The 26,803-nt window shown below is 34.7% G+C and overlaps 1 protein-coding gene across 2 annotated transcripts in view; it reads left to right on the top strand.

Annotated features, from left to right (window-relative positions):
• The window catches only part of LOC132705316 (carbonic anhydrase-related protein 10), a 544,428-nt gene that overhangs the window by 307,791 nt on the left and 209,834 nt on the right, over window positions 1–26,803 (top strand). For both annotated transcript variants that reach the window (XM_060675835.1, XM_060675836.1), the window contains exons 3-4: window positions 11,070–11,206; window positions 26,126–26,317. In XM_060675835.1, coding sequence (XP_060531818.1) covers window positions 11,070–11,206; window positions 26,126–26,317 — 329 coding nt within the window. The remainder of the gene's footprint in view (window positions 1–11,069; window positions 11,207–26,125; window positions 26,318–26,803) is intronic.

The following is a 26,803-nucleotide window of genomic DNA, read 5'->3' on the forward strand; positions in this document are numbered from 1 at the left end:
GCGGATCGTGCAGCCTGACGTATGTGGGACAGACCAACAGAAGGATTTCAGCCAGGCTCGAGGAACATCGTTTAGCCATAAGAAACAAACAAACAACATCTGCTTTGTTTCAGCACCAACATCAGACAGGCCATAAAATTGATTTCGGCACTTGCAAACAAATAGCTAATATTCCTGATTTTAGGACTAGGATTATACGAGAGGCCATCGAAATAGAAAAGTCCGGACACCTCAATACGAGAGACGACGCTCTGCATTTATCCAACACGTGGAGAACGATAATCAAACAGCAGAGCGATGCGCAGCAGCCAACGGGGACATCGCAACTATATATATATATATATATATATATATATATATATATATATATATATATATATATATATATATATATAGTGTTCGAAGTGTTTTCGGAGCGCGAGCATTGAAGATGCCAAGTGAGATTTTGGCGAAACGTCTGCAGGATTCCAGTCGGATGCAAGATTTGCAGGATTCCAGTCGGATGCAGGATTCCAGTCGGAGTTCAACGAGCGAACGGATGATATCCCGGAATATAGTGTCATCACATTTTTCCATCCATATATATATATATATATATATATATATATATATATATATATATATATATATATATATATATATATATATATATATATATATATATATATATATAGTTGCGATGTCCCCGTTGGCTGCTGCGCATCGCTCTGCTGTTTGATTATCGTTCTCCACGTGTTGGATAAATGCAGAGCGTCGTCTCTCGTATTGAGGTGTCCGGACTTTTCTATTTCGATGGTCTCTCGTATAATCCTAGTCCTAAAATCAGGAATATTAGCTATTTGTTTGCAAGTGCCGAAATCAATTTTATGGCCTGTCTGATGTTGGTGCTGAAACAAAGCAGATGTTGTTTGTTTGTTTCTTATGGCTAAACGATGTTCCTCGAGCCTGGCTGAAATCCTTCTGTTGGTCTGTCCCACATACGTCAGGCTGCACGATCCGCATGCTACACTGTATACTCCTTGGTTTTCCAGAGTAATTTTTTGTTTTGGGTTTCTTAGTATTGCTCCGATGGTATGGTCAGGTTTGCATGCCGTTGATATGTCGTGTTTCCGTAATATTCGGCCGATTTTGTCAGTAACCCCCTTGATGTATGGCAGGACAGCGATCGATCTTCGTTGGGTCTCGTCCTGCACTCTCTGCTGCGGCTGTTGTTGTTTATTGATTGCCTTGTTGATGGTGCGCCTTTGGTATCCGTTTTGTTGAAGACAGGTACTAATTTTCTTCAGTTCTTTATCTCTGTTCCTCTCGTTTGTGAGCCTGAAGGACCGAGCAATTAATGTATTTGCCACTGCCTGTATCTGTGATGGGTGGTGATGAGATTTAGCGTTCAGATATCTATTAGTGTGTGTTGGTTTTCTATAGACAGTGTGTTCCAAGTGTCCAGTCGGATGCAAGATTTGCAGGATTCCAGTCGGATGCAGGATTCCAGTCGGAGTTCAACGAGCGAACGGATGATATCCCGGAATATAGTGTCATCACATTTTTCCATCCATATATATATATATATATATATATATATATATATATATATATATATATATATATATATATATATATATATATATATATATATATATATATATATATATATATATATAATAATAATATATAATAATAATATATATATATAAAAATATATATATAAAAAATATATATATAAAAATAATATATACCAAGGTTAATAAAACTAAAAAAAATGTTGTCCTTCTTTACATTTACAAAAGTTCTTAAAAAGTAAATACTAATAAGGTCAAAACCAGATTTACTATCTGTTCAACATCTTTGATCCTTCAAAGGCAATATTCCGGTATCTCAACTAGGGGTTTACAGCATTCCATGCATATGCGGCAAAGAATACATTAGAGAAACCTGGCAAAGAATATCTACTGGGCTCAAGGAACATAAAAGACCCTTAAGACTACGACAAATAAATCCATCAGCAGTTACCGAACACAATTATGGAGCCAGACATCAGATCCTATTCGATAAAACGAAAATCCCTCCATGTAGTCAATTCTTTCACCAGGGAAAACTCCGAGAATTTATTACATCCTTTAGCTCTGCCCCCCTAAACCAATATATAAGCAGGTACAGAGTAGAACCCAGTTTCATTTTAGGTCTGAAGAAGCAAACAGGATGATTCGAAATGTCGGCAAGTCTGATTTATAAACAACCAACGCAGGAGGAATCTAGAAGATTGTAAATAGTACTGAAGAGATTGTCTAGTGTATTTGACCTTGTTAAGTCTTACTGACAACAATGCTTCATCCAGGATATAAATCGTATCAATTAATTCAACTATAGGCTAAACGATACTTAGTTTTTTTTTAATTTACTGATAGCCACGGAGCATGGACTAGGACATTAGTATCCGATGGAGAAAAGCTTAGGAGTCCCAGACAATTTCGTTTCCCAGTTCCTGTCTGGATATGGAAGCTTCGGGCAGTGTACTAAACGGATTAAGAAGAGTCCAACCACTGACTGTTCATACTGGCAGGGACAAAGAATTTCACACCCTGCGAAACGCACTGACCAGGAAAAAGTTTCTTAAAACATACAACAAAGAGTTGAACCGAGCGATTACAACATATATATCCAAAATCATGTCCAAAAAAGAACAGGATGGGTGGAATAAGGGCACAGAACAGGTACAGAGCAGACAACTCTCGGACCCGATGCGATACTTGCATGTGATTCCGGGAATGGAAACAGGGAAAGAAGAGAAGGGGTGTTCCTAGTCGGAAAAAGTCCGACCCTACCTGAACAACATCATCGGCCAGGTGTCCTATGAAGATTTCACCCCTTCGAAAAAAAAAGGTTGATACTGAACACCAGATTTCAAGCGGGCCAACTTATCTCGCGGTATGTTCAGCAATAATTGGAAAGCGCGCTAAACAATCAATGAAGTAGTTCATTGAAATGTTTATTGAAAATATACATCTCTCTTTGTGGATGTAAGCAATGATTAAGCTTAACTAGCGTTTTAGTTGTTTGCGCGAACTTATTGCCATATAAAAGTCGAAGCGAAAGTTAGTCCGACTTATTCAGAATGCTGCACGTGTAATATCGTAACCCCTTGCTCTTGCCATTTACTTCGCTTTCTTCTACTTTTTACTTGAGTCGCCGTTCAGAATTCCCAGCCCGAACGGGGCAACTAATTCAACTTCGGCACTATTGTTTCGCGCTTTCTCCCCGGCAAGGCCCCCACGGAGACGCCGCTACAGGAATTTCTATGGGATTTCTGCGACAAGTTGCTAGAGTTGCACTAATTTGATGTCGTGTTTAACTTTTGTCCATCGCACGCCACCGAAGGCAGGAATTATGCCTCGCAAATTAGGGGAACTTTGCGGACTTTCATTCGGGCTAATAAACTTGCAATTTGAACCAAGTTTTATTTCAAACGCTGGAAAAATACTTTTACTGCAGATATTGCAAGTATGTGCGAAATGGTAAAAAGTGAAACGAAAAGTTTTATAAAATTATCTGGATAGTCCCGAACGAAAAATTAGAGGAAAGTCAAAAAATATGGAATACCATTTTGTTTCAGGGTTATAAAAAACTTCATAGAAATTAAAACGGTTTAATATTATTACTAATCAGTCATTCATTAATATGTCGTAATTAACAACCTCCAATCAAGTATATTAGTTATCAAATTAAAACCTAACACAAAAACCAAAATCACAAATAAATAACCAAATATGGAATAGGTACCCGTATATAGCAAGCATCATATCAATAACAAAAATGACATAAATATTTATGAGATCAAATAAATGAAAGTAGCATATAGTGAAAAATGAAAGAGTTACTTAATTCACTTACAAAAGTCATAGATTCAAGTATCAAACTCTTTACCAGCACAATCATAATGTGCCCAGAGTCCACACATTAAACATTTAATGCAGTTTTCTCCACTTTTATCCATGGAAAAAAGGCTTGAACATTCTGCTTCAACGGATATACTTAATTCCATTGGTCCATCAACTCAACATGTTCACTGTCCTCATCAAAGTGGATAACGTCCTGTTCTACAGAGTCGTCTTCACAACAATTCTTATTTTTCTTCGTTTGTTTATTCCTCTTCGCAGTTTTCTTCTTATTTTTTGCCTTACTTTCTTTTTATTGTCTCTTCATATTATTATTTATTAAATCATTTTTGTAGCGTGAAGATGACTGTTGCTTCAGCAGCTTTTATTCCTCTGTTAGATACTTTTCTTTGATTCTTTATGGCTGAGACACCAAACCCAAACTGCTGCGGTTAAGACCGAAAGTCGAGGGTGCAGGTTCAGGTTGTAGATTAGCAGTTCTTTTTGGTACAGAGATTTCTATCAGAACCTGGCCAATTTCAGATCTTGATTCCAGTATTATAGTATTTTGTTGCGCAGCAATAAAGTCCATATCACTGAACACATTTTTATTTAAAGGCCATAGTCCAGTGATTTTGAACCCGCTGGCAGCAATTTAGCCTGTTTGTAGTCTTAAACGGGATTTGCCAAACAGCTTCGCAATACCATATGGACTTGATGTTTGGCTGCAATTTGTGAGTCATATGTGGAGGTAACGATACTATGTCCACGTTATTTTGCCTAGCAATATCTATTACATCGATATTGTGAGTAAGATTATAGTGGAAATCTAGTATCAATAAACCTCTTATAAAGTACCAGTCTCTAAGGATGTTCGTTCGTCGATCCTGGAAGACAGCCTCTCATTGGCACAAAATGATCAGTAGCATTCATGCTATTCAACTATTGTCAACAGAACTCCTCTTTCTGTTGATTTCAGTGCAACTATCTGATGTTTACCTTTGTGACCGATGATTTGTGGTATCTTACTTTGGACTATTGTGACGCCAGATTCATCCACGTTGCAAATAAATTATTGTAAAACTCTTCTTTATCAAGTCCAAATGCTCTGGCAAAAGATGTATTTAAAAATAACTTTACCTACTTTTTTCCAGCCATACCTGATTCTACGAAGAGATTCTGCAAATTGTTTCGCTAGCATGTAGGCCATACGGCGAAGATCAGTTGTTAAAGGAAAATTTAATATAAAAACCTAATTATGGCATATTCCATAATTAAATAATTCCATATTTGGATTTTTATACTACTTCAGTCTCAGCAGAAGATCACAAAATGTTGTATTAAACATAATATCGATATACTAAATAGTATAACACTTATGTATATATATAATATCTGATAATACTCTTACCCTTAAAATTTTCTGGGTGACAACAAAACAAAACACGCCTTAGTAGTAAATTGACCGAATAAAACAGAAAATGGTGTTGCGTTTCATAATTATATTCTTAGAGAAATTAAGGTATTCCATATTAGGATACTATTCCTTATTTGGTGGCTTTCCTCTACCACTCAAAATACACTAGATTTCACGCGACTAAAACAAAATTCACGCAGAATTTCACGCATGTGGCGGAAGTTAGATTTGCATTTGGATTCGGATTTACGAATATTACAGCGGACCAGTTCGTTATTTCCCCAAATTAAAAAAACGTATTTCTGTGACAATGCCGGCAAAATAAGCACGGAGATATTGTAAGGGAACTCCCAAAAACAAAATTCAATGTTGCTATTCAGAAAATAACCCTTTTCCGCTCGCATCACCCCAAATAATAATTTAATTAATATTTCGCAATCTCTAACCAGACCATTGAAGAGCCACTTCGGAGAGCTTCAAAATGATATATTGCTGAACCACCTTGAAACCGTGAGCAAGACATAAAACCATCCTCAATAATGAAATGCCGTAAAATTCGTTTTATTTATTTCGGAATCTTAAAAAAATCTGGCGTGGTCCCAGATATCGAATTAGATCATTGAAGAGCCAAATCATGTGCTACTCAACCACCTTGAAACGGTAGGGAAGATATAAAACTACCCCAATATTGAAATGACCAAATATTCGTTTTATTTATTTCGCAATCTCAAAAAAAAATCTGACGTTGTCCCAGATATTGAATTAGACTATTAAAATGTCACATTGGAGACCTTCAAAACGATGTATTACCCAACCACATTGAAACCGTCGGGAAGATATAAAACTACCCAGAATTATGAAATAACCAAAAGTTTGATATATTTATTTAGCAATCGCAAAAAATCTGACGTTGTCCCAGTTATTGAATTAGACCATTTAAGAGCGACTTAGGAGAGCTTCAAAATGATGTACTACTCAACCACCTTGAAACGGTCGGGAAGATATAAAACTACCAGCAATAATGAAATAACCATATATTCGTTTTATTTATTTCGGAATCTCAAAAAAACCTGAAATTGTCCCAGATATTGAATTAGGCTATTGAAGAGCTACTTAGGAGAGGTTCAAAATCATGTACTACTCAACGTCAGGTTTTTTTGAGATTCCGAAATTAATAAAACGAATATTTGGTCATTTCATTATTGGGGTTAGTTTTATATTTTCCCGACCGTTTCGAGGTGCTTGACCACTTTATCATTTTAAAACTATCCTAAGTGGCTCTTCAATGATCTAATTCGATATCTGGGACAGCGTCAGAATTTTTTGAGATTCCAAAATAAATAAAACGAATTTTACGGCCTTTCATTATTGAAGGTGGTTTTATGTCTTGCCGACGGTTTCAAGGTGGTTGAGCAATACACCATTGAAGAACCACTTCAGAGAGTATTGAAAATCTCCGAAGTGCTTCTTCAATGGTCTGGTTGAACATCTGGGAAGTCAGATTCTTTCGAGATTGCGAAATATTAATTAAATTAATATTTGGGGTGATGCGAGCATAACAGGGGTAATTTTCTGAGCAACATTGAATATAGTTTTTGGGAGTTTCCTTGCAATACTTCCGTGCTTACTTTCCCGGCGTAAATAATGAACTGGCCCACTGCAATATTCACAAATCCGAATCCAAATATAAATCTAACTTCAGCCACATATAAAATGTTACCTACGACATGAACTTTGTTGTGTGTGTTGTGTGTGTCGGTGGTGATTATCTTTCAAAATTCCTATTTACTGGGTTAAAATTTTATATCACGTCGTGTCATTAATCCATATGTTTTATTTTCATTTCAAAATTTCAACTATGGAAGATAAAACTTTACTATTTATTAATACTTGTCTCCTTCTCAAAACGAGCCATTAAAAGCCGTAGGTGCCTAAAGGCTTCTCAACTAGTTGCTTAATATAAACCTAAAATTTTTTAACCAGTAAAACTATGTACATAACTCAAAAACCAAAAGAAATAGGTGTAGTAAAACGCATTGGTCATACCTTAAGCTACAAAAATCTGAAAAGAAACATTAAAACTTAACTCCAAAAATTCGAACCTACTAAACTATAAATGAGCTTTAGATGGTGAAAAATTAGAGAAGGTAATCAATATAAAACCATTTCTATAAAGTTCTATTACGTTAGACATTTTATTTATTTAGTTTATATTTATTTATTTAATATTTTTTAAAATAAAAGTGTGACGCCAAGATATTTGAAAGAACGGCAGGTTCTTATTGCACAGTGATCCAGGTCTGGTTCCTCCGCTATCATAGACTTCTGTTGGAATTTTCGCAGCATGTACCTCGAATGATCTTTATCTCCAGCTATGAGTACCTGGTCATCGGCAAAAGGGATTGAGAACAATTTTGAGCGGGCTACGTACATTCGATCTTCTATATTCTTTTCATATGTTGGTCCATATTCCCCTAATATGTGTTCACAGTTTCAGCCAGTTTGCATGTTTACTTGTTTACTGTTTTTTTTGTGGGACAGAAGCGTTAGAAGTGTTTTATGTGCTCCGCGATTTTTTGCTGTAAAAAAAGCACTTGAAATATCTGGCATATGGTTAATCTACTTTGAGCAATAAAAATACTTACAAGTGGTACAAGCTGTTCTGAGAAGACGTCCGCATATGTGTTGGCTCGTGCCATGCAGTTTTTTCAGAAGTTTTGGGAATGAAATTTTGATAAATGAATAAATAATTTTTAATAAAACTTAAAAGTCACCTTACTTTTTGAACACAACTCGTATATGTTGCTTATTCCATTTTGACGCTTTGGGGGCCAGAACTTACTTACTGGAAAAAAAATAGAGTGACTCATTTAAACACCTAAGGTTGATTCTGTTTCAGCGAATTCATCATACTCTATATACATAAAACTACTATCTTTTAAATATTTCAGGAAACTGTTAAACTTTTGTATTAAAATTTTTTTTCCATCCCTGCTAGATTTTCTAATAACATAGCGGGTAGTTTATGTGGAATGTGGAACACGGTGTACATAACAGTTAAAGTTGTCAATACAAGGCTCGTAAATTTTCTGCGCGTAATTAAACACCCCGCATTTGTTCGGGCAGATATGAGTCATCCTCCCGCCATTTTTATAGACATCTACGACCGATAAATATTTCAATTAAGGAGGGCAAAGTCAATTTTCAGCAGGTTTTGTGGCCGCATTTCGAACCGGTTATTGCTTAACGCCTTGTTTATTTTCTTCATTTCGTCGCAATAAAGGTTTGGATTAATGATGCATCAAAATGTTAGTGTCTCACGACCCGAATAACTGCGCCGCAATTCTTGGAAACGCAGCGTTCTGGATTAGTGACATCGCCCTAAATAAAATAAAATGTTTAGCTAGATAACGCTAATACATTTATTTATACGAGGCGGGTTCAAAAAGTATGGCGACTTCTAATTTTTATTAAAACCTATTTATTTATTCATCAAAATTAATCTCGTCCCCTTCAAACAAATCTCACTAGATATAATACACTTGTGGCAACGTTTTTTTCCAATTCTCGAAGCACTTCTGGTAAGAGCTTTCTGGTATAGCCTTGAGGTCTTCCAGCGATTTTTTCTTTATATCATCAATCGATGAATTTTGGGAACAGGAAAGAGTCTCAGGGGGCCACATCGGTATTTGATCGAACTTGACGACCTTTTTTCGGTGTTAGCGATTCTGGGTTCTGCCATTGGGATGACTAGCTTTGTTTTACTTAAAATCGATACCCTTACTGGATACAGGATGAAAAAGGAAAATTTCCATTTTTCGAAAACCAACCACAACATTTTCCTAATTACAGGAGCTGAAATGTTCAAAATGGGTAAAAGGGTTTAGGAATTTTCTATGTTGCATACTGCAGCTGTCAACTTTTATTTTTCTTACGGGCACCATATTGAATTTGTACATTTTCAAAATCCCCTTTAAACATGTCTTTCAACTATGCGTAAACAGTTATGTTTGGTAAAGATAAATCCAAAAAAAATACAAAAATAAGATTTCAGGATAGTAGACTTAATGTCGCTACGGTGATTCACAACTATTGTCAATAGTTGGTGTTGAAATAGTGATGGGCATGATATGTTGAAATGTTTTATTCTCTGCCGTAGAAACGAATCAAAAGCAGAAGACATGTATTCAAGTAAATATCCGGAAATATATAAATCGGGTAGAACTATGTTTGCGTCTTGTCACCTACTTGATTTTTGCTAAGGTGAAAGGGCAAACCTCCAGATGAAAATAAAGAAAATTTGGTTGTGCAAAGTTTGATTGAGGTAGCTAAGACATATTTATCTCAGATGGAATTGATCACAGGCGTTTTTCGGTCCAAAGCGAATAGTATATTAAAGCGTCCTTATGGTGAACGACCTTGCCAGTGACTTCAGGATAGCGATACTGTTAGAAGAATAGCATTGTGCCAGTGGTTTATTCTTCTTAAAAGTCCTTTGGCCAGATGAGTGCCGATTTACTAACTGTTGGCCTCTTTAATCATAAGAACACCGTCACCGCCGCAGGCACAGATTATTACGAACCTTTTAAATGCAGAATTTCCCAACAGGTCGATAGGCAACCTGGGACCAGTCAGATGGCCTGCGAAATCCCCATACATAATACCCAATGAATTTTCTGTATGGGGCCAACTCAAAAATCAAGTATACAGTAGGTTCAATGGAAACGTTGTAGCATAAGGAGAACTCGGTACCGAAACTGTTTGCAGTATTACTTCGCAAATATTAACACAGTCCAGTGCAGCAGTGTTTAGAAGATGTATGTTATGCGTGCAACAAAACGGGGGATTATTTGAACATTTACTCTAATTTAAGTTGCAAAACATTGGCGTTCATTTCAATTTCCGTTAATAAATATAAAAATTTGTTGCGGTATAAATAAAATGATATAAATAATATTTTATCAACATAAGATCTCACATATTTATTAAACTTCTTTGATTCTTTTACAAAAAAAAATTCGTTGCCCTACAGCTTATATGAAAATGTTAAAACCTAGTCTGATCAGAAATTGAGTGTACAGATATTGTAACTTTATTAGAATCTTAAAACATTGTTAGGTTCTAACTATTAATTTTATCAATATAATAATATTGATTGTACTAATAATCTGTGATATGAGTTGTAATACTGCGATACTAGCATAGATCTATTTAGTGCAAGTTTGCAAGAAACCAAGCAAGTTTATATTGTTGTAAAAGGGGAAATGTTGGTGTTGTGGATGTGCGGCTGACTTCGGGTTGTTCCTAAGTTTATTTATTGGTCTTTGATCGCCACACACCATTTCGAATTTTTATAGCAATCGTTAATGACGCGAGCGATATCTTCCGAGTAAGTCATTTAGATAATCTTTTACCTTTGCAACACATTAATAATAACAACACTGAACACCATCATTTTCATTTAATTTTATTTTTTTCAACTATATTGCCCTTATTCAAAAGTCAATAACCATTCAATTAAGACAGAAGATTCTTTCCTGTTAAGCATTTTTCGTGAACAGGGTAACAATTTATAGGTCATAATTTATTAGATTTTTTCCTTAATTTGCTGGAATAATCCGGTTTAGTGTAATATGCATTTGCTAACTTTTCTGCTAACGACTAGAAAAAATGCTGGACACTCGACGATAATAATAATCGGATGTCACAACATCGAAAAAACTGGAAAGCGTTATCAAGCTTGGTAATGATATATGTTTTATATGTTCTCCGTTTTTTTACAGGTCCAGCATATTGGGGCCTTATGAATCCACAGTGGAATATGTGCTCCAGGGGCAGAAGGCAGAGCCCCGTAAACGTCGAACCCGACAAGTTGTTGTTCGATCCCTTTTTGAGGCACATCCACATAGACAAACACAAAGTAAGTCCAAGAAGATATAGAGAGGTTTTGCGTAGAGTACTAGTGCAAAAGAATTGCTAGAAAATTTAAATAACGAAGCAGACAGATTGCACCTTTTTTTTTTCTGACGGATTAGGAAATCTGCTCCTTAAACACAGCTCGCCTGATGTTCTAACTGTCGACGATGTGTCGGGATGGTGTCTCTTTCGGAGATCGCATATGTATTAAGAAATGCTTCACTACTGCGATATCTATTGTGCCTGATCCTCACTGATTTCTCAGCATTACGCACCTCTTGGTTCTCATGATGTTTGTAATCTCTTCGGGTAACTTACCTCACTGCTCCTAATGTGCAGCATTCCTTGTATTATTTCGGCTAGTGTTATGCCCTACAATGATATACCAAGTGATTTGATATACCAACTGATTCACCGATTGTGTTTCTTTGGACTTCCCATCTTAGGAATTTTATTAGGGTATGTTCAGGGATATCCTCTTCTTCAGTTCAGTTCAGTTCAGCAGTTCATGGACAGTATTCCCTATTCTGTTAGTATACGCTTTCTAGCATCCATGCCCTATAAGTAGTTGGGTTATGTGGTAGGCTAGTCTATACTGGATATCAGTGTTTTGGTTCACCCGCGGTCGAGGTCTCCCAACTCATGTGCTACTCTACAGCGCCTCTCCATTCCTTTCTCTTCCTCCTGGGTCTCGTTGTAGGTCCTCTATGACAAGGTCAATTGTCGGATCCCCAGTGACAACTTGTGTAGCAGCACGAGATATAGTTCTATAATCGTAAGCGACTCTTTGTATGTCCTCTAACATGATATGTTACGTTTTTATCTTTATTGTGTATTGGACCGGTCCATATAAAACACCCTGCTTTGCTGTGTTTAGGCCCTTACAAAGAAGATATTTTCTTCTAGGTTGACTCAATTTTCTGTTTTGTACTCTTATTCATATAACTTCATTACTACTTTGCCCGCTTAAAATAAGTACCTCAGTGTTTTCGGAAGCTAAAGTTGGTGAATTTGGTTCCAACCATATTTTATCAAGTCGTAAGAATATATATTCCACAGTGAAGTTCCTAACAGTGACTGATGTATTTGACAATGTATTTGATGGTGTGACTTTCCTTTCCTTCTTGTATGATCAAAATCTCTCTTTGATCTAAATAATCTGTTGTAATATTTGAAGATCTTGTAATTCATTCATTTTCGCTTTACCAGCACACTTAATATTTCCCTACACCCCTTCTTAAGGGAGATCGCATCCAAAGTAGACGTTCTTTTCCGGAATCCGCATTGTCTTGTTGTCTGGATTTTGTTTAATTCCACTTCTAGAGCTGGTTTAGTCTAGGCAATTCCTGAGAAATTAGAAGAACCTTGCCTACATTTTTTGCAGGACTTCTGGTCTTAGATTCTTGATTCCTTCAGCTGGGACATTGTACCAATAAAAAAATGAAAAAACTGAGTGTGAAATTACTAACACGCACAAAAACATATCAAATTTCTAAAAAAAATGCATTGGTTTATATATTATCCTTGCGTCGAGTTCACATGGTATGGATCAAATTCAAGTTTAACCTTATACAAACCGCTTTTAATTTTTGAATAACAATTTTAATTTTTGATTAAGTGTTATTAATTATTTCGCAAGGAAAGCTTTATAATACCTAATTTTTTGTCTCTATTAAAACTGATTGTTAGAATACCCAATACCAATTAATAGAATAATTAGTTAAAAAACTGAACTTGAAATTTTAACTCTTTTCATGGGTTTGATGGCGTTGGTGCAAGAGGCAATATTTTGTATTGAAAGCGGATTGTGCGAGGCATTCCTTAATTGCGTAGAAAATTAGGTGCCAACAACAATATCAAAACTGCTGCCAATTACACCATGCAGAAAATAACAATAAGATGATTTACAGCAAAAGCTTTTTTTAAATATATATATTTGGTGTACATTCCCTGGGTAGGTGAAATATGGTTAAAACCTTTGTTTGAAAAAATGCAGCCAAATCAGATGTAAGGGTCCTTCTATTTCTTCTGTATAATCTAGAATGTCCGTCCACTTCTTTCCTAGGTGGATATCTTCATTCTTAAATTCCTCCATCTATTTCAAAAACAAAAAAGGCAAATCGTATATTACGGCCTATGTCTGATGAACATCACGAGTTTTGATAATATTGAATTCAGACCTGAATTGAGAACAAATGGTAAAGTGTTATATATATTCGGAAAGTCCATAGCCGATACAATATAATGACGTAAAATTATACAGGGCGTCTAATTTAAAAAAAAAAACACAACTTTATATCAGAATTCAAAAATTATTAAAATTGAAAAAACTGATTCCTGACGAATTTTCATTTTAGTATTGCCTAATTGTGTTTAGATAATCACAAATACATTAGTTTAAAATAATAAGTTCCTAATTGAGGCTTTTTAAAAGGCATACAAACGCATAAAAAAAAAGGCAATGTTCAAAAAGTAAGGTGACTTTTAAGTTTTATCAAAAAGTATTCATTGATTCATCAAAATTAATGTTGTCCGGTTTAGAGTTTTGTCCCCCAGATATAATACACTTGTGGAAACGTTTTTTCCAATCCTCACAGCACTTTTGGTAAGCACTTTCTGATGTAGCCTTGAGTTCTTCCAACGATTTTTTCTTTTTCTTCTCAATCGGTCAAAACCATGAGTTTCGTGAGTTTTGCGTACAGGAAAAAGTCGCAGGGGGCCATGTTCAGTGAATATGGTGGCTGAGGCATGATTGTGTTTTTGTTTTTGGCCAAAAAGTTAGACACAAACAACGATAAGTGAACAAGTGTATTATCGTGATGCAAAATCCATTAATTGTTTTCCCACAATTCCGAACGTTTTCTTCATATTGCTTACCGCAAACGGCGCATAACTGCAACGTAATACTCTTTATTGACCGTACGACCTTGTGATCAGAATTCTTGATCTACTACGTCACGATAATCAAAGAAAACAGTAAGCAAAACCTTGACATTTGATCGAACTTGACGTGCTTTTTTCGGTATTGCCGATTGTGGGATCTTCCACTTTGACGACTGGGTTTTGGTCCATATACCCATGATATTATTAGTTATGGCCTTTTTCAGCGTATCAGGATCATCACTGACGTCGTTTAACAGCTCTTTAGCGAGGCTCCTTCGACAGTTTTTTGTTCGAAATTGAGCAGTTTCGGAACAAATTTTGCGACTACACGTTTACACAATAGGGATGTCGACATCTTCAGACACTACTCTAATAGAGATTCGATGATTTGTCAGTTTCGTCATCGGTGTCTTCTCGCCCATCTTGGAACAGCTTGTACCACTTATGAACATTCTTTTGCTCAAAGTAGATTCACCATATGCCGTTGTCAACATTTGAAGTGCTTTGCAGCACTGTATTACATTTTTTACCCAAAATTGAATGCATATTCTTTGTTCCATTTTTCTTTTTGAGTGCAGGAAATCGCCGAGCACACAAAACACATCTTACGCTTCTGTCTCACATACTGGCTGAAACTGTGAACATATGTTAGGAACATGTAATAAAACAAAAAAAATATATCGAAGATCGAATGTACGTAGCTCGCCCAATTACAAGTCACCTTATTTTTTGAATACACCTCGTAGATTGTGCATAAAATAAAAACAAAATCTTTCTTACTATTGGCGACAGAAAATCTCTGTTTTCTCTTGACCGTAAAACTTTGAAAATGGAAGAGGGTTGCGCCAAAAACGCAAAAAATCTCTCGCATATTAATCTTTTTATAATTTCCTTCTCGTGTTGCCGCCACTGCGGCCTCCGTCGGACGAACGAAACAGTAAATATGAAAGGCAGTTAAAGAAAACAATATAAAAGCGGTTGTTCGCGGCGTGTATCCCTTTGACAAATGGCCTCTTAAAAAGCCAAGCTAAAAAGATTGAATGATCGCATTAACTGTTTTTTAAATAATTGAATTTTTTTGCGGACTGCTCCGCGCGGATGAAAACGTTTTGAATAACAATGTTTCCGGAGTGCTTTGGAAAGTGGGACTGGGCGTTATGATGAGAGGGCAAAGGGCAAGATCTGAAAAAAATACTTTGTGTAGATTCTCGTTAGCCAAAATTGCCTAGGGGTATTTTTTTCGATGTATAGAACTTTAAGTTGAAATAAAACAACGATGACATGAATTTTATTTATCGGAAAGATAATCTTGTGGCATTACATTTTAAATATGATTTCTGGCATATGACCGCCACGGCTGGCGCGGATGTAGTCGAATCTGGACGTCCAATTTTCGATGACTTTTTCCAACACTTGTGGCGGCCGTATATCGGCAATAGCACGGCGAATGTTGTCTTCCAAATGGTCAATAGACCAATGACATACATCTTTGCGTTGTGTCCCGTTTGTTCTGTTATTTTCCCTGCATTTTGTCGACAGAGAAAGCTGTAAGATCTGTATAATTAGTATCATTTATCTGGATTTTTAAATTATGGTCACTGAGATAGAGTCAAGAGTTACCTTTTGCTAAGAAATATTTAGTCCAATAACATTACTTTCACTAGTTTAATGTAGGATTGCTTTTATTTCGAATTCGGTCCTATCGTGATCGAATATATGACAAATAAAATGAATAAAGGTTTGAAACTACTGCTGCTATTACTACACACTTTAAAATACACAATTGTTTACTGATCGGGAGTGTCACTTTAAAATGTCAGCTTCATTAAAAACTGTAGCTAGCGAATTCTAGTGTACTTTCGAAAGGGGTTGGGAGCGATAGAATGTTTTCGGTTTTTTTAAAACTCTAATAATATTTTGTCAGTTCTGTAATAATATAATAGATATCTCAAGCGTAATTTTTTTTTGGCCAATTTTCGCGTATATAACTAGAATAATAAAATGCAAGTAAATATAAATACATCGCAAACTAGTAAAAAATATAACACTTGTAAAAACTCTTTCACTCACCAGTTTATTAAAAACACCCCAAACAAAGTGTAGTTGCATATACTACTAAAACACACATAAGGGGTGTTTTTTTTTTCGATGTATAGAACTTTAAGTTGCAATAAAACAACGATGGATTATTCGATTGACATGAATTTTATTTATCCGAAAGATAATCTTGTGGCATTACATTTTAAATATGATTTCTGGCATATGACCGCCACGGCTGGCGCGGATGTAGTCCAATCTGGACGTCCAATTTTCGATGACTTTTTCCAACATTTGTGGGCGTATATCGGCAATAACACAGTGAATGTTATCTTCCAAATGGTCAAGCGTTTGTGGCTTATCCGCATAGACCAATGACTTTACATAGCCCCACAGACAGTAGTCTAGCGGTGTTAAATCACAAGATCTTGGAGGCCAATTCACAGGTCCAAAACGTGAAATTAGGCGGTCACCAAAAGTGTCTTTCAATAAATCGATTGTGGCACGAGCTGTGTGACATGTTGCGCCGTCTCGTTGAAACCACATCTCCTGGACATCATGCTTATTCAATTCAGGAATGAAAGAGTTAGTAATCATACCTACCGATCACCATTGACTGTAACGATCTGGCCATCATCGTTTTTGAAGAAGTACGGACCACTAATTCCACCAGCCCATAAAGCGCACCAAACAGACCGTTTTTTTGGATGTAACGGTGTTTCGACATATACTTGAGGATTAGCTTCGCTCCAAATGCGGCAGTTTTGTTTGTTGTCGTAGCCATTCAACCAGAAGTGCGCTACATCGCTAAACAAAATTCGCTTATGAAAATCGGGAACAATGGCAATCTCGTTTTGGGCCCATTCGACGAATCTACGCCTTACTTGATGATCGCTTGGCTTCAATTCTTGCACGAGTTGGGTTTTGTAAGCACGTAAACCAAGATCTTTCCGCAAAATCTTCCATAAAGTGGATGGACACAGATCCAATTCCTGTGCTCGATGGCGGATGAACTCATTCGGGTCTTCCTTAATGCCACGCTCTACAGCAGCAATAGCTTCTTCTGTACGCACCGTACGGTGTCTCTGGGGATGCGAGTTATCAATAACGGTAAACGTGGTTAATCGAATTAACTGCTCTGATGGACGATTTTGTCGACGATAAAATGGACGTAGTGCGCGATACGTATTAAGCACAGAACCATTATTTTCGAAATAAAATTGCACTATTTGCAAGCGTTGTTCAGGCGTGAGTCTATGCAAGATGAATTGCCAAACCAAACTGAGAATAAATTACTTGACAGCTGTTAAATCGGCCGCCATCTTAAACAGTAATGCCAACTTCAAGTTCTATATATCGAAAAAAAAAAACACCCATTAGAACGTTGAAAGCCTCTCGATCAGATGCTCTTGAGTCTGTAACATACCCATAATTTTCTTCGTCTTGGAACTCATTTCGTCATCATTGGGTATTTGATACATTGGCTTATTTTTGTAACACTCATCTCACATTTCTACTTAAGTTTCATGAAATTCTTTGAATTCATCGACCCTGCTCACTAATTCATTTAGTTCGGGTATAGTCGTCTCTTCATCATTATTTCGAATGCAAAGTAAAAAGTAAGTAAAAATGGTGAACAATTTTCCAAACTTAATTAGATCAACTTTATCTACCAAGTTCCTGATAGAGACGTTTCATTGTTTTGTGCCGTGTTTTTGGTTGAATTTCCATCGTCAGTTTAAAGATATTGCAAGTAATCCAAGCAGCTTGCTAGCGTGTTGTTATTTAACTGTAGCCGGCGAAACATTATAAACAAAGCTAAACATATGCTAGGTGTCACAACAGCCAACACTATTTTCCATAACAATTACTGATAATGTTAAAGAATGTTTCTTGAAAAAGTAGTGGATGTGTTTGCATATTCCATGTATTTCAAAACAAAAAAGGGGTAGGTATGTTCCGCTTGTACCCTCTTTCGATTCACAAAATAGCTTCTTTAGTGTTTCTATGGTTTCTAACACAAAATTGTTGATTATGCAGGGCAGCCCTTCGTTACATTTTTTTGGGTTTAATACAAACTTACAACTTAGATTTTAGGACTCGGTTACATGGGAAATCGCAAATAACAACCTTACTTTAAATGGAACACTCTATATATCACTTTATTTTAAGATTTCTGAGGAAATTCTTGTTGAATTCTGTCAAAATCAAGGCTTATTAGATAAAAAAAAGTACATCCACATTACATCTGGGATAATTACATAACCTTTGAAAGTAGGGAGAAAGTTATACCAAACCAATGCAGAATCGAGTTGGGCCTCATTTGAGGAACTCAATTTAAAAATAATCTAATAGGCTTTCAAATTTTGAACACCCTGTATATGATAAATCAATTATTAGTTTATTTCAGAAGCGTTTATTATTTATGGATAAAATTGTAACTGTTCGAAATAGGGGTAATAGGAATTAGTAAAAACTTGCAAGTTTTTACTAATTGCAAAAACTCCTAATCAACGGGTACGGTGAAACACCCGCCATAGGAACTGAATCGGTTTCTTTGGTTGTTTTCTTTCTTCTAAAAAGGAAATCCATTTTTGATATCCTCACAGACTGTGCATAATTTTTTTAGCAAAGAAAATATTCATAATAACTCGGAGAATTTTTATTTACGCGGATATGCCTTTACTTATTCCTAAAGAAAAATTTATTTATTAGAAAAAAAGAAATAGAAGCTTAACTTAATGCTGTAACTTCAATCCTGAGGAGAAGACATAAAAGGAGAATATAAGATAAAATGTACGAAACCTGAAATATCGTTGAAATTTTGTTATTCGACTAAATAGTTACATATTTGCTTTATTATTACTTCCTTTAAGAGCAAATAGTGGAATAAAGCTCGCGATATCCTTTAGAAACTGATATATTTTGTTATAGTTGTTGATGAGACTGATTAATAAAAATTTTTAAAGGCTTTGTCTCAAATGTGTTTGGACATTGTTTTTGTAGGAGGTTTATTACAAGATTTTATAGTTGTTCTGGATATTTATCTCTAAAACAATTTACTTATTTCGATATTTTTGCATTTAAGACTACTTCAATAAAAGTACTTTACTATTATATTTAATGACGGTTGTAATAAAATAAATGAAACACCTAATAAAATCGAAAACGCTTTAAAATCTTATCTTAAATAACATTAACCTAGTTTTTTATGCTCAGAAAAAAAGTGAAATATAGCTCTATCAATGAATTTTATGAATTAATGTTAAAATAATGTAAATCAAATACTTGCGACCAAGTTGCAATCTATCATCACAGAATCAATGCATCCAAATATGGGCTACTTCCAGTAATTATATTACAAACTCTACAGGAATTGATGAATTTCATAAGAGTACATCATAGCCTAAATTTCTCAAAACAAACCAACCAGAACCTCAAAACACACCAGCCAATTTAGGAGAGCATCCTAAGGGCATTTAACAAATAATTTTTTCGGCATTATTATCGTATAAAAATAAATATAATTTTTTTTGTGATCCTTGAAAAATGAAAATGTCATTGTTGTAATAATAAAACTGTAAACTGTAATACTGATGTGCAGCTAATTACCTTTAGAGACGATAAAATAATTTTAAAGTATTGTCACACAGATATGTTAGTTATCCGCGACCTCACTGAAAGCTTCATTAAAAAAACTGTTATGTAACGTTTTTTTTTAATGGTAAATATTGTTATATGATTATCATGGGCGTTCATTATATAACATCTATTGAATTGAATTGTTTTATAAACTTAGGACTTTTCCATGTTTATAGCCTGTGCCATATTAAAGCTAAATAATAATAATAATAATAGTATATAAATAATTGCTTTTTAAATGTAAACACATTTTTTTATTGCAGAATTTTAGAAGGACCTTTTGAATAGTTAAAAATTTTGTTTAGGGGGTTGGGGGTAAGTCTATCCCGGCAACAAAGGTTTAATTTTTTAAAGTATGTACATTTGTTCTGAAATGCAGTTTTTGGCAGTAATTTACTTGTGACAGGACGTATAACTCACAAAGCATCGTTTTAATCTTTTCTGGCAATAATACTCAATTGAAAAACATTTCTGTAGCAAAATAAATAAGAATTAAAAGTTTAGATTTTCACGAAATTATATATTTTGACATGACAATTGTTTCGACCATACCGTGTCTTTATATAGACATTTGATAAAGGCACGGAAACAATTGTCATGTCAAAATATATAATTTCGTGAAAATCTGAACTTTTAGTTCTTATTTATTTAGATAAATGGCTTTTCATCAAGTAAAAGCCTCCTCAGTTCAATTTTTGTAGCGATTTGTTGATGTGCTCTGTTAATTACAATTCATGATCCATAACCAACCCTTAAAAAAAATAATTCGATCCTTATATGTGTTCTTGAACATCTCTCTCCGGCCCCTGGTTCCAAATGCTATTGTACCGGACTTTTTTGGGTCAACTTACAGGCAACACCGTTTACATATTACAGATATTTTAGTCATGACAAAATTAAGCGCTGCTGCCGCATCTTTGCCATTGTCTGGGTAGGACGAGATATAGCCCTTGAGTGTAGTCACAGTAAAGGTGACGAAGGCGGAGCACAAAGGCAGCAGAAATGTCCAAACTGTACGGAGAATAGAGAAGCTGGGGAAACTAAAAAACTGTATTAATATTGTTATTTAATTTTTATCTGTTGCACCCCTGAATTCTGATTGAAGAAAACGGATAATATGATATTTTTCGACATATCACTCGATTCGATAGTGACCGATAGTGGTTGGTAGCGAGGTTCAAACTCATGTGCAGTCAGTAAATATCAATTGCGCACGCTCCAAAGATTCCAAACAAGTTTCAAACTAATGCAAGAACAAACCTTTTGCAGTTCGAATTTGACAAATTTTGTAAGCAAACAAGCACTTACACGGATTTGTCGCCGTAATGCAGGCACCATAACAGCGCCGATCTGACATACCTGCGCGCTGCTATAAATTTTAATTACGGAGCACTGAATAGTTGATAGCGAAGCGGAGGCACAAACGAGTAATGCGGGAACAACTTGCGGAAGCAAGTTGAAAAATATCAGGGGTCGTCTATCACCACGGAATCAGGCTCATGTAATGGCACCCTCTTTCGGCCACGACACTAATGATCAAAGTCATTACACCGAGAGCTATTTCCGTTTTTTGTCATGGTGTTTTCACATTAGATTGGGGTGCCCCGAGAAGTCGGCGTTTTTTACACCTTTAGTAAGATTTGAATAAAATCGCGAGAACCATTTCTATTTTTTTTAATCTCCATTTTTCCAAATTACTTGTGCCACTATCTATGAAGAACCAAAGGAGTGTGAGTAAGAATATTTTTATGGAGGAAGTCGTTTTATTTTCTCATTCTAACTTCATACTAACAGATTTTGCCGCAATTGTCCTGCTCACTTTCCCAAGAATCACAATTTTTTGATACCAATCACCCACCCACAGATTCCACCATCTATAAATGATTATAGTGTAATTTTTTTTAACTTTAGTACGAAATTGGACTAAGATTACAAGTAACATGTAACCTAAATATGCATTTAACTTGAATTTTGAAAAACAAGACTTATTATTTGGTGCCCTAGCCGCAACAAGAGACATCAGGATTCTGGAGAAAAGGTCATCCATTCGACCTGTGGCCAAATTAACCATGACGCCAGACGGCAGAATAACCGTTTGGGTCAAACAAATCCTCTTTCGATATATTTTTAAATAAGGAAATTTATTCAAAAACATCTGGAATGTTATTACGCTTTGGTAAAGGCAATAGAATAAAAATCTTGAGCCTATCGTGCGGTAAGTGTCATTTTACTCGGTCAGTTTCGTTTCCCACTGATCCGAGCCACAGGTTTAGGAGCAATCGGATGTTTTCGGAGATATAACTGCACGGCTTGAGTTGTGGCGTTTGTTAATTCTGACGGTCATGTCAGTGAATGTATTCGTGTTTGGCAAAAATTTACTCAAAGGGTAACAGTCGTAACTCGTAACTCAAATTCGGCTTACCACACTTGTTGGATAACATACTATTTTGTGATGATTCGATGAATCAAAACGTGACGTAGGATTGGTAGGGAGCAAGTTGGAATTTTCAGAAACTTTTAATTTTTATAGTATATTATGCAACAAGTGTGGTAAACGGCATTTGAGTCATAATACCAGAGCACAGCGGAGCGAGTGTTTAGTAAACGAGTGACTTAAAAAGTTTACAGAACGTGTTGCTTACTATACTTTTTCGAGGACTATTAGTTTTTGGGTACATTTTTGCAAAACAATACGAATACCCTGCGGTAATATTTCCGACAACATCCCATTGCTCCCAAACCATTGCGGTAATATCCCGGAAATGTCCGAAGTGGCTCGGATCCCTGAAGGTATTTTGCAGAAGAGAGTAGAAAAATATATTTCTTTCAAAAAATTACTCAGTCAGATTATCCTCCAGAATTACGCTGATATAAATTGTATAGGGTTTTAAGCTGATAAGTGTTATATGGAAATGTGATTGTTCGCTCTAAACACCATATTGAAATATGAAAACACTGGAATTTCAAGTTTTTCCGAATTAAAATATTGTGAACGATACAACGTTGCCCATTCCAAAAATAATATATGTTATTCCATTTTTTGAATCGCTGCTTCTGATCAAATTTGTTATGTAAAACGAGCAAAGCAATGTTATTTGAAATAATGTGTATTATTCCTTGCCTTTCAGAATGTTTGTGTCACAGCAGAATTAATATTTTTACACCGCTCCGTATTCTATGAAACAAATTTATTTAAACAAATATATTGCAAACAAAATTTAGGAATTCGATGAGCTAAAATGAAAAATTGCGGTTTTGTTATTAATTAAGCAGAATTAACCAGAAGAGACCAGTAAATGTAAAGGCATTTAAATTAACAATGTTATCGTATAAAGAATAGTTTAGATTGATAGAATATTCGAAAAATTTAACAGAAATATTTTTTAATTTGCTGATGCACTGAAAAAGATATAAGATATAAGAGATAAAATTTAATATTCTCTTATTAAAACCGAACACAACTGTAGTCGAAAGTCTTAAATACAATATGGTCCAAACTGGAATTTAGAGTATTATAGAGTATCTCCAAAACGGTACATTTATTCGATGTAAATATAGTTTATTTATTGACTCGTCCGTTCATAATAAAAAAAAAACAGAACAAACAGATGTTTCCATGTCGATATCTCCCAACTCATTTTAAGCTATAAAGAAATTTCGAGAATTAAACTTTAAGACCAGATTTTACTGAGGCAAGCTTAATGTCATTATTCTTATCGGTTTAATCGAGGATTGCCTTTTGGAGTATCATTAAGGACCAATCTATATATGTGAAACGAATAATACTCAGACAAATTCTTGTAAACCCTTCAATTGGCATAACGTATAAGACCTTATATTGCGGGATAATGTAATAAATACATCGACAAAATATTTTAGACTATTGTTTTACATATAAAATTATTTTTCCTTACTGTGAATTAATTATTAATTATTTATTGTTAATTAAAAAAAGCACATACTTGGGGATTAAAAATATGCAACAGGTATCTCATTAATTATTAAATTATACTTTAATTAACAGCACTCTTCAAGGTGATTTCTGAAGATAGACCGACCTCATTCGAACACGAAATTTTAGCGATATAGCGATTGCTTGTCAGTTCGCTAGAAATAACATTTCAAATGTATTTAGTGCGCCAATTATTAGAGTCCTATTCAAGATACAAATTTCATACGTTTAGAATATATAAATAGCATTCATTGCCTCTTTGATTTTGAAAGTTTCTATAGTATCATAATTAAAATTGGTAGTTTTAATACTTTTGATACGAAAATTACGAATTTTAAATTCATTTGGGCTTTGCTTTCTAGAAAACATCTAAAATAATGTTTGTTTATTTAAGGTGATCTTTTTAATTTTTTGTTATAAATACGTAAAATGTAAAAAGGTACGGTGAGCAATAAAAAACCAATATTTAACAATAACAATTTCGGTATATAAGTTACTTAGTACTTGTTGAAATGTATTTGCTGGTAATCACAAAATGCCGAGACATAATCATAATTGTAATGTCACAATAGAATTAGTACGATCACAACACTTTTTTATATCATTATATATTCTAACTAGGGCCAGAAAACCTCATCTCAATTATATACACCTTAATATGAACAACTTAACTCTAAAAAAAGTTGGATTTGCTGAACAATATCCACTTTACGGAGTGTTATTAAAAGTGTAGTTGTCTCGAATTTACCAAATAAAACGTCAACTTATGATTTATGATGCCAAGTGAAATTTAAAATCAATATAAAATGCTATTATTTACCTTTTTTTTGGTAGGTAAACAAAGGACATTACATTGCGCCCTTTTAACATCCTTTTGTAAATTTTTAGTATTGCCACTTTTTTTTTCTTTAAAAATTGGGTCTATTCTTCACCATCAGGTGTCATTAAACAGGGTGTTTTCTAACTGACTGTCAATAATTAATGGGGCGATTTGTTGATCCATTATAAAAAAAAAATTATATAAACAAATGCCCTAAACGTCCCCTTAAGTTTTGAGACACAGGGTGGTAAAGTTTTCAGAAATATTTTTTTTTAATATATTTTTAATACTGCTTTACAAACTTTAATGAAAGTCGTCTATGTACTATGTATCAGGAGGCATTATTTAGTGAACCGCAGACATTGATAGTCAGTTTTTTTTCAAAATGGTTTCGTCTTTTTGAAAAAAAATAAAGTTTGTTTTTTTTTTAAAGAATTTCTTATAGGTCAATTTGATTTTACTTGGTATGAGCTTCTCATAAATGTATAACAGTATGGGGTTATTTGTATTAACAAATAATTTTTTTAAAGGTTTTACCATATATATTCCTGACCCTACTTACACAGTTTTATAATTTGCGTGAAGCCAACTTAGTTAAATAATATTTTATTTGTAACATTTCAAATTGCTTTATGACCTATATATTATTAAAAAAGATAAACCAAAACGAGAACCTAGATATTAAAACAAATATTTAAATTATTCCATTCCATTCAATAAACCTAAACTTTATTTTTTTCCAAACCTTTTGGAAAAAAAACTGACTACTCCACTGAATTCTACGTAAAAATCGCTTTTTTGAAGATAATCAAGAAATTAAATTTCTTTAGAAATGATTGTAGATTGTAAGAATAATTTTTATTTTAAGAGAAACCAGTGTCCTACCACCAATGTCTGCCAAAATAGGTATGTGAAATTCCGTAAAAATTGTGGTACACTAAATAATGCCTTTTGATACATAGTTCATGTGTACCAAATTTCATTAAAATATAAGTGGTATTATAGACATTAAAAGAATATATTTCATATGAAGTTTTCTTTTTAAAATAAATCCAAAAATCGACCCCTTAATTATTGACAGTCAGTTTGAAAACAGCCTGCATGGCCAAATCAGAACCCAATAACATAGGGAAAATCGCATCTCAATATCTTTAGCTTAACTTAAAATATGACTAAAAGAACCTAACGTTTAAAAAGAAAAATAGGGTTTTGTTAAATATTAATGTCTTGTTATCTCGAATTTATCAAATAAAACGCAAATTCCTTATTTTTGCTGCCAAATTGAGGTTAAAGTCAAATTAAAATTTTATTATTTATATTTATTATTTTTCTCAGCCGATTTATTTTATAATTCTAGGTTCAAGTTTCTAGAACCGTCCGTTTCCGGAATGTATGAAATTACTGGGACAACCTGTATAGTTTTTGGATGGCAAGTCTCAATCATTTGAACGGGTACGTCGCGTAAAAGCGCGGCGTTTGATTGCCAAACCTTTTACGAAATTAATTAAGCACATTTATAGATTCGATTCGCGTTTGAACGGGGCTTCGCGGTGTAATTGTAGAAACTCAGGTCGCACGTTTGCTTGCAGGTGAGCGGAATGCTCTACAACACAGGCCAATCTTTGGTGTTTCGGGTCGATAAGGACACAAAGCAACACGTCAACATCTCGGGGGGGCCTTTGGCTTACCGCTATCAGTTTGAGGAGATTTATATACATTACGGGACGGAGAATCAGCAAGGATCCGAGCACCATATTCACGGATATTCTTTTCCAGCTGAGGTAAGTGCAATCGTTCTAGTTTTCTATAATGGCATTTCTCAAGAAATTAACGTTTTGGAGTAACGACGAAAAAATTTGAAAAAAATTACACAAATTGTAAAATGGTACAAAGAATCATTTACAGGCAGGTTTAAAGTTTCTGTTTTCAATATTTTCTAATTTTCTAAGGGCGATGACCTGTGCAGAAATTGTTTTTAATGGTTATTCCAAAATAATATCTATTATTCAAAATTGATGAAATCTATAACTTAAAAGTTAAAATTTAAAAATATGAGCTTTTCTTCTATTTGTTCTTACGTTAGACCTGTCTCAATGGTATCCCGGTCCCAGTTAGGAAGCTGAAGATCAGGTTTAATGTAATCTGGTGGGTGTCGTCCAGGTGGTCGAATTATTTGATTTTTCGTTTTGTGTAACTTTAACTAGACGACTATTTGACATTCTGTCTGCATGGTCTACGATTCTCTTATACATCTATTCAATAAAATT

This window comes from Cylas formicarius, unplaced genomic scaffold (assembly GCF_029955315.1).
Source record: "Cylas formicarius isolate icCylForm1 unplaced genomic scaffold, icCylForm1.1 PGA_scaffold_7__23_contigs__length_41026272, whole genome shotgun sequence".
Lineage (NCBI taxonomy): Eukaryota > Metazoa > Arthropoda > Insecta > Coleoptera > Brentidae > Cylas > Cylas formicarius.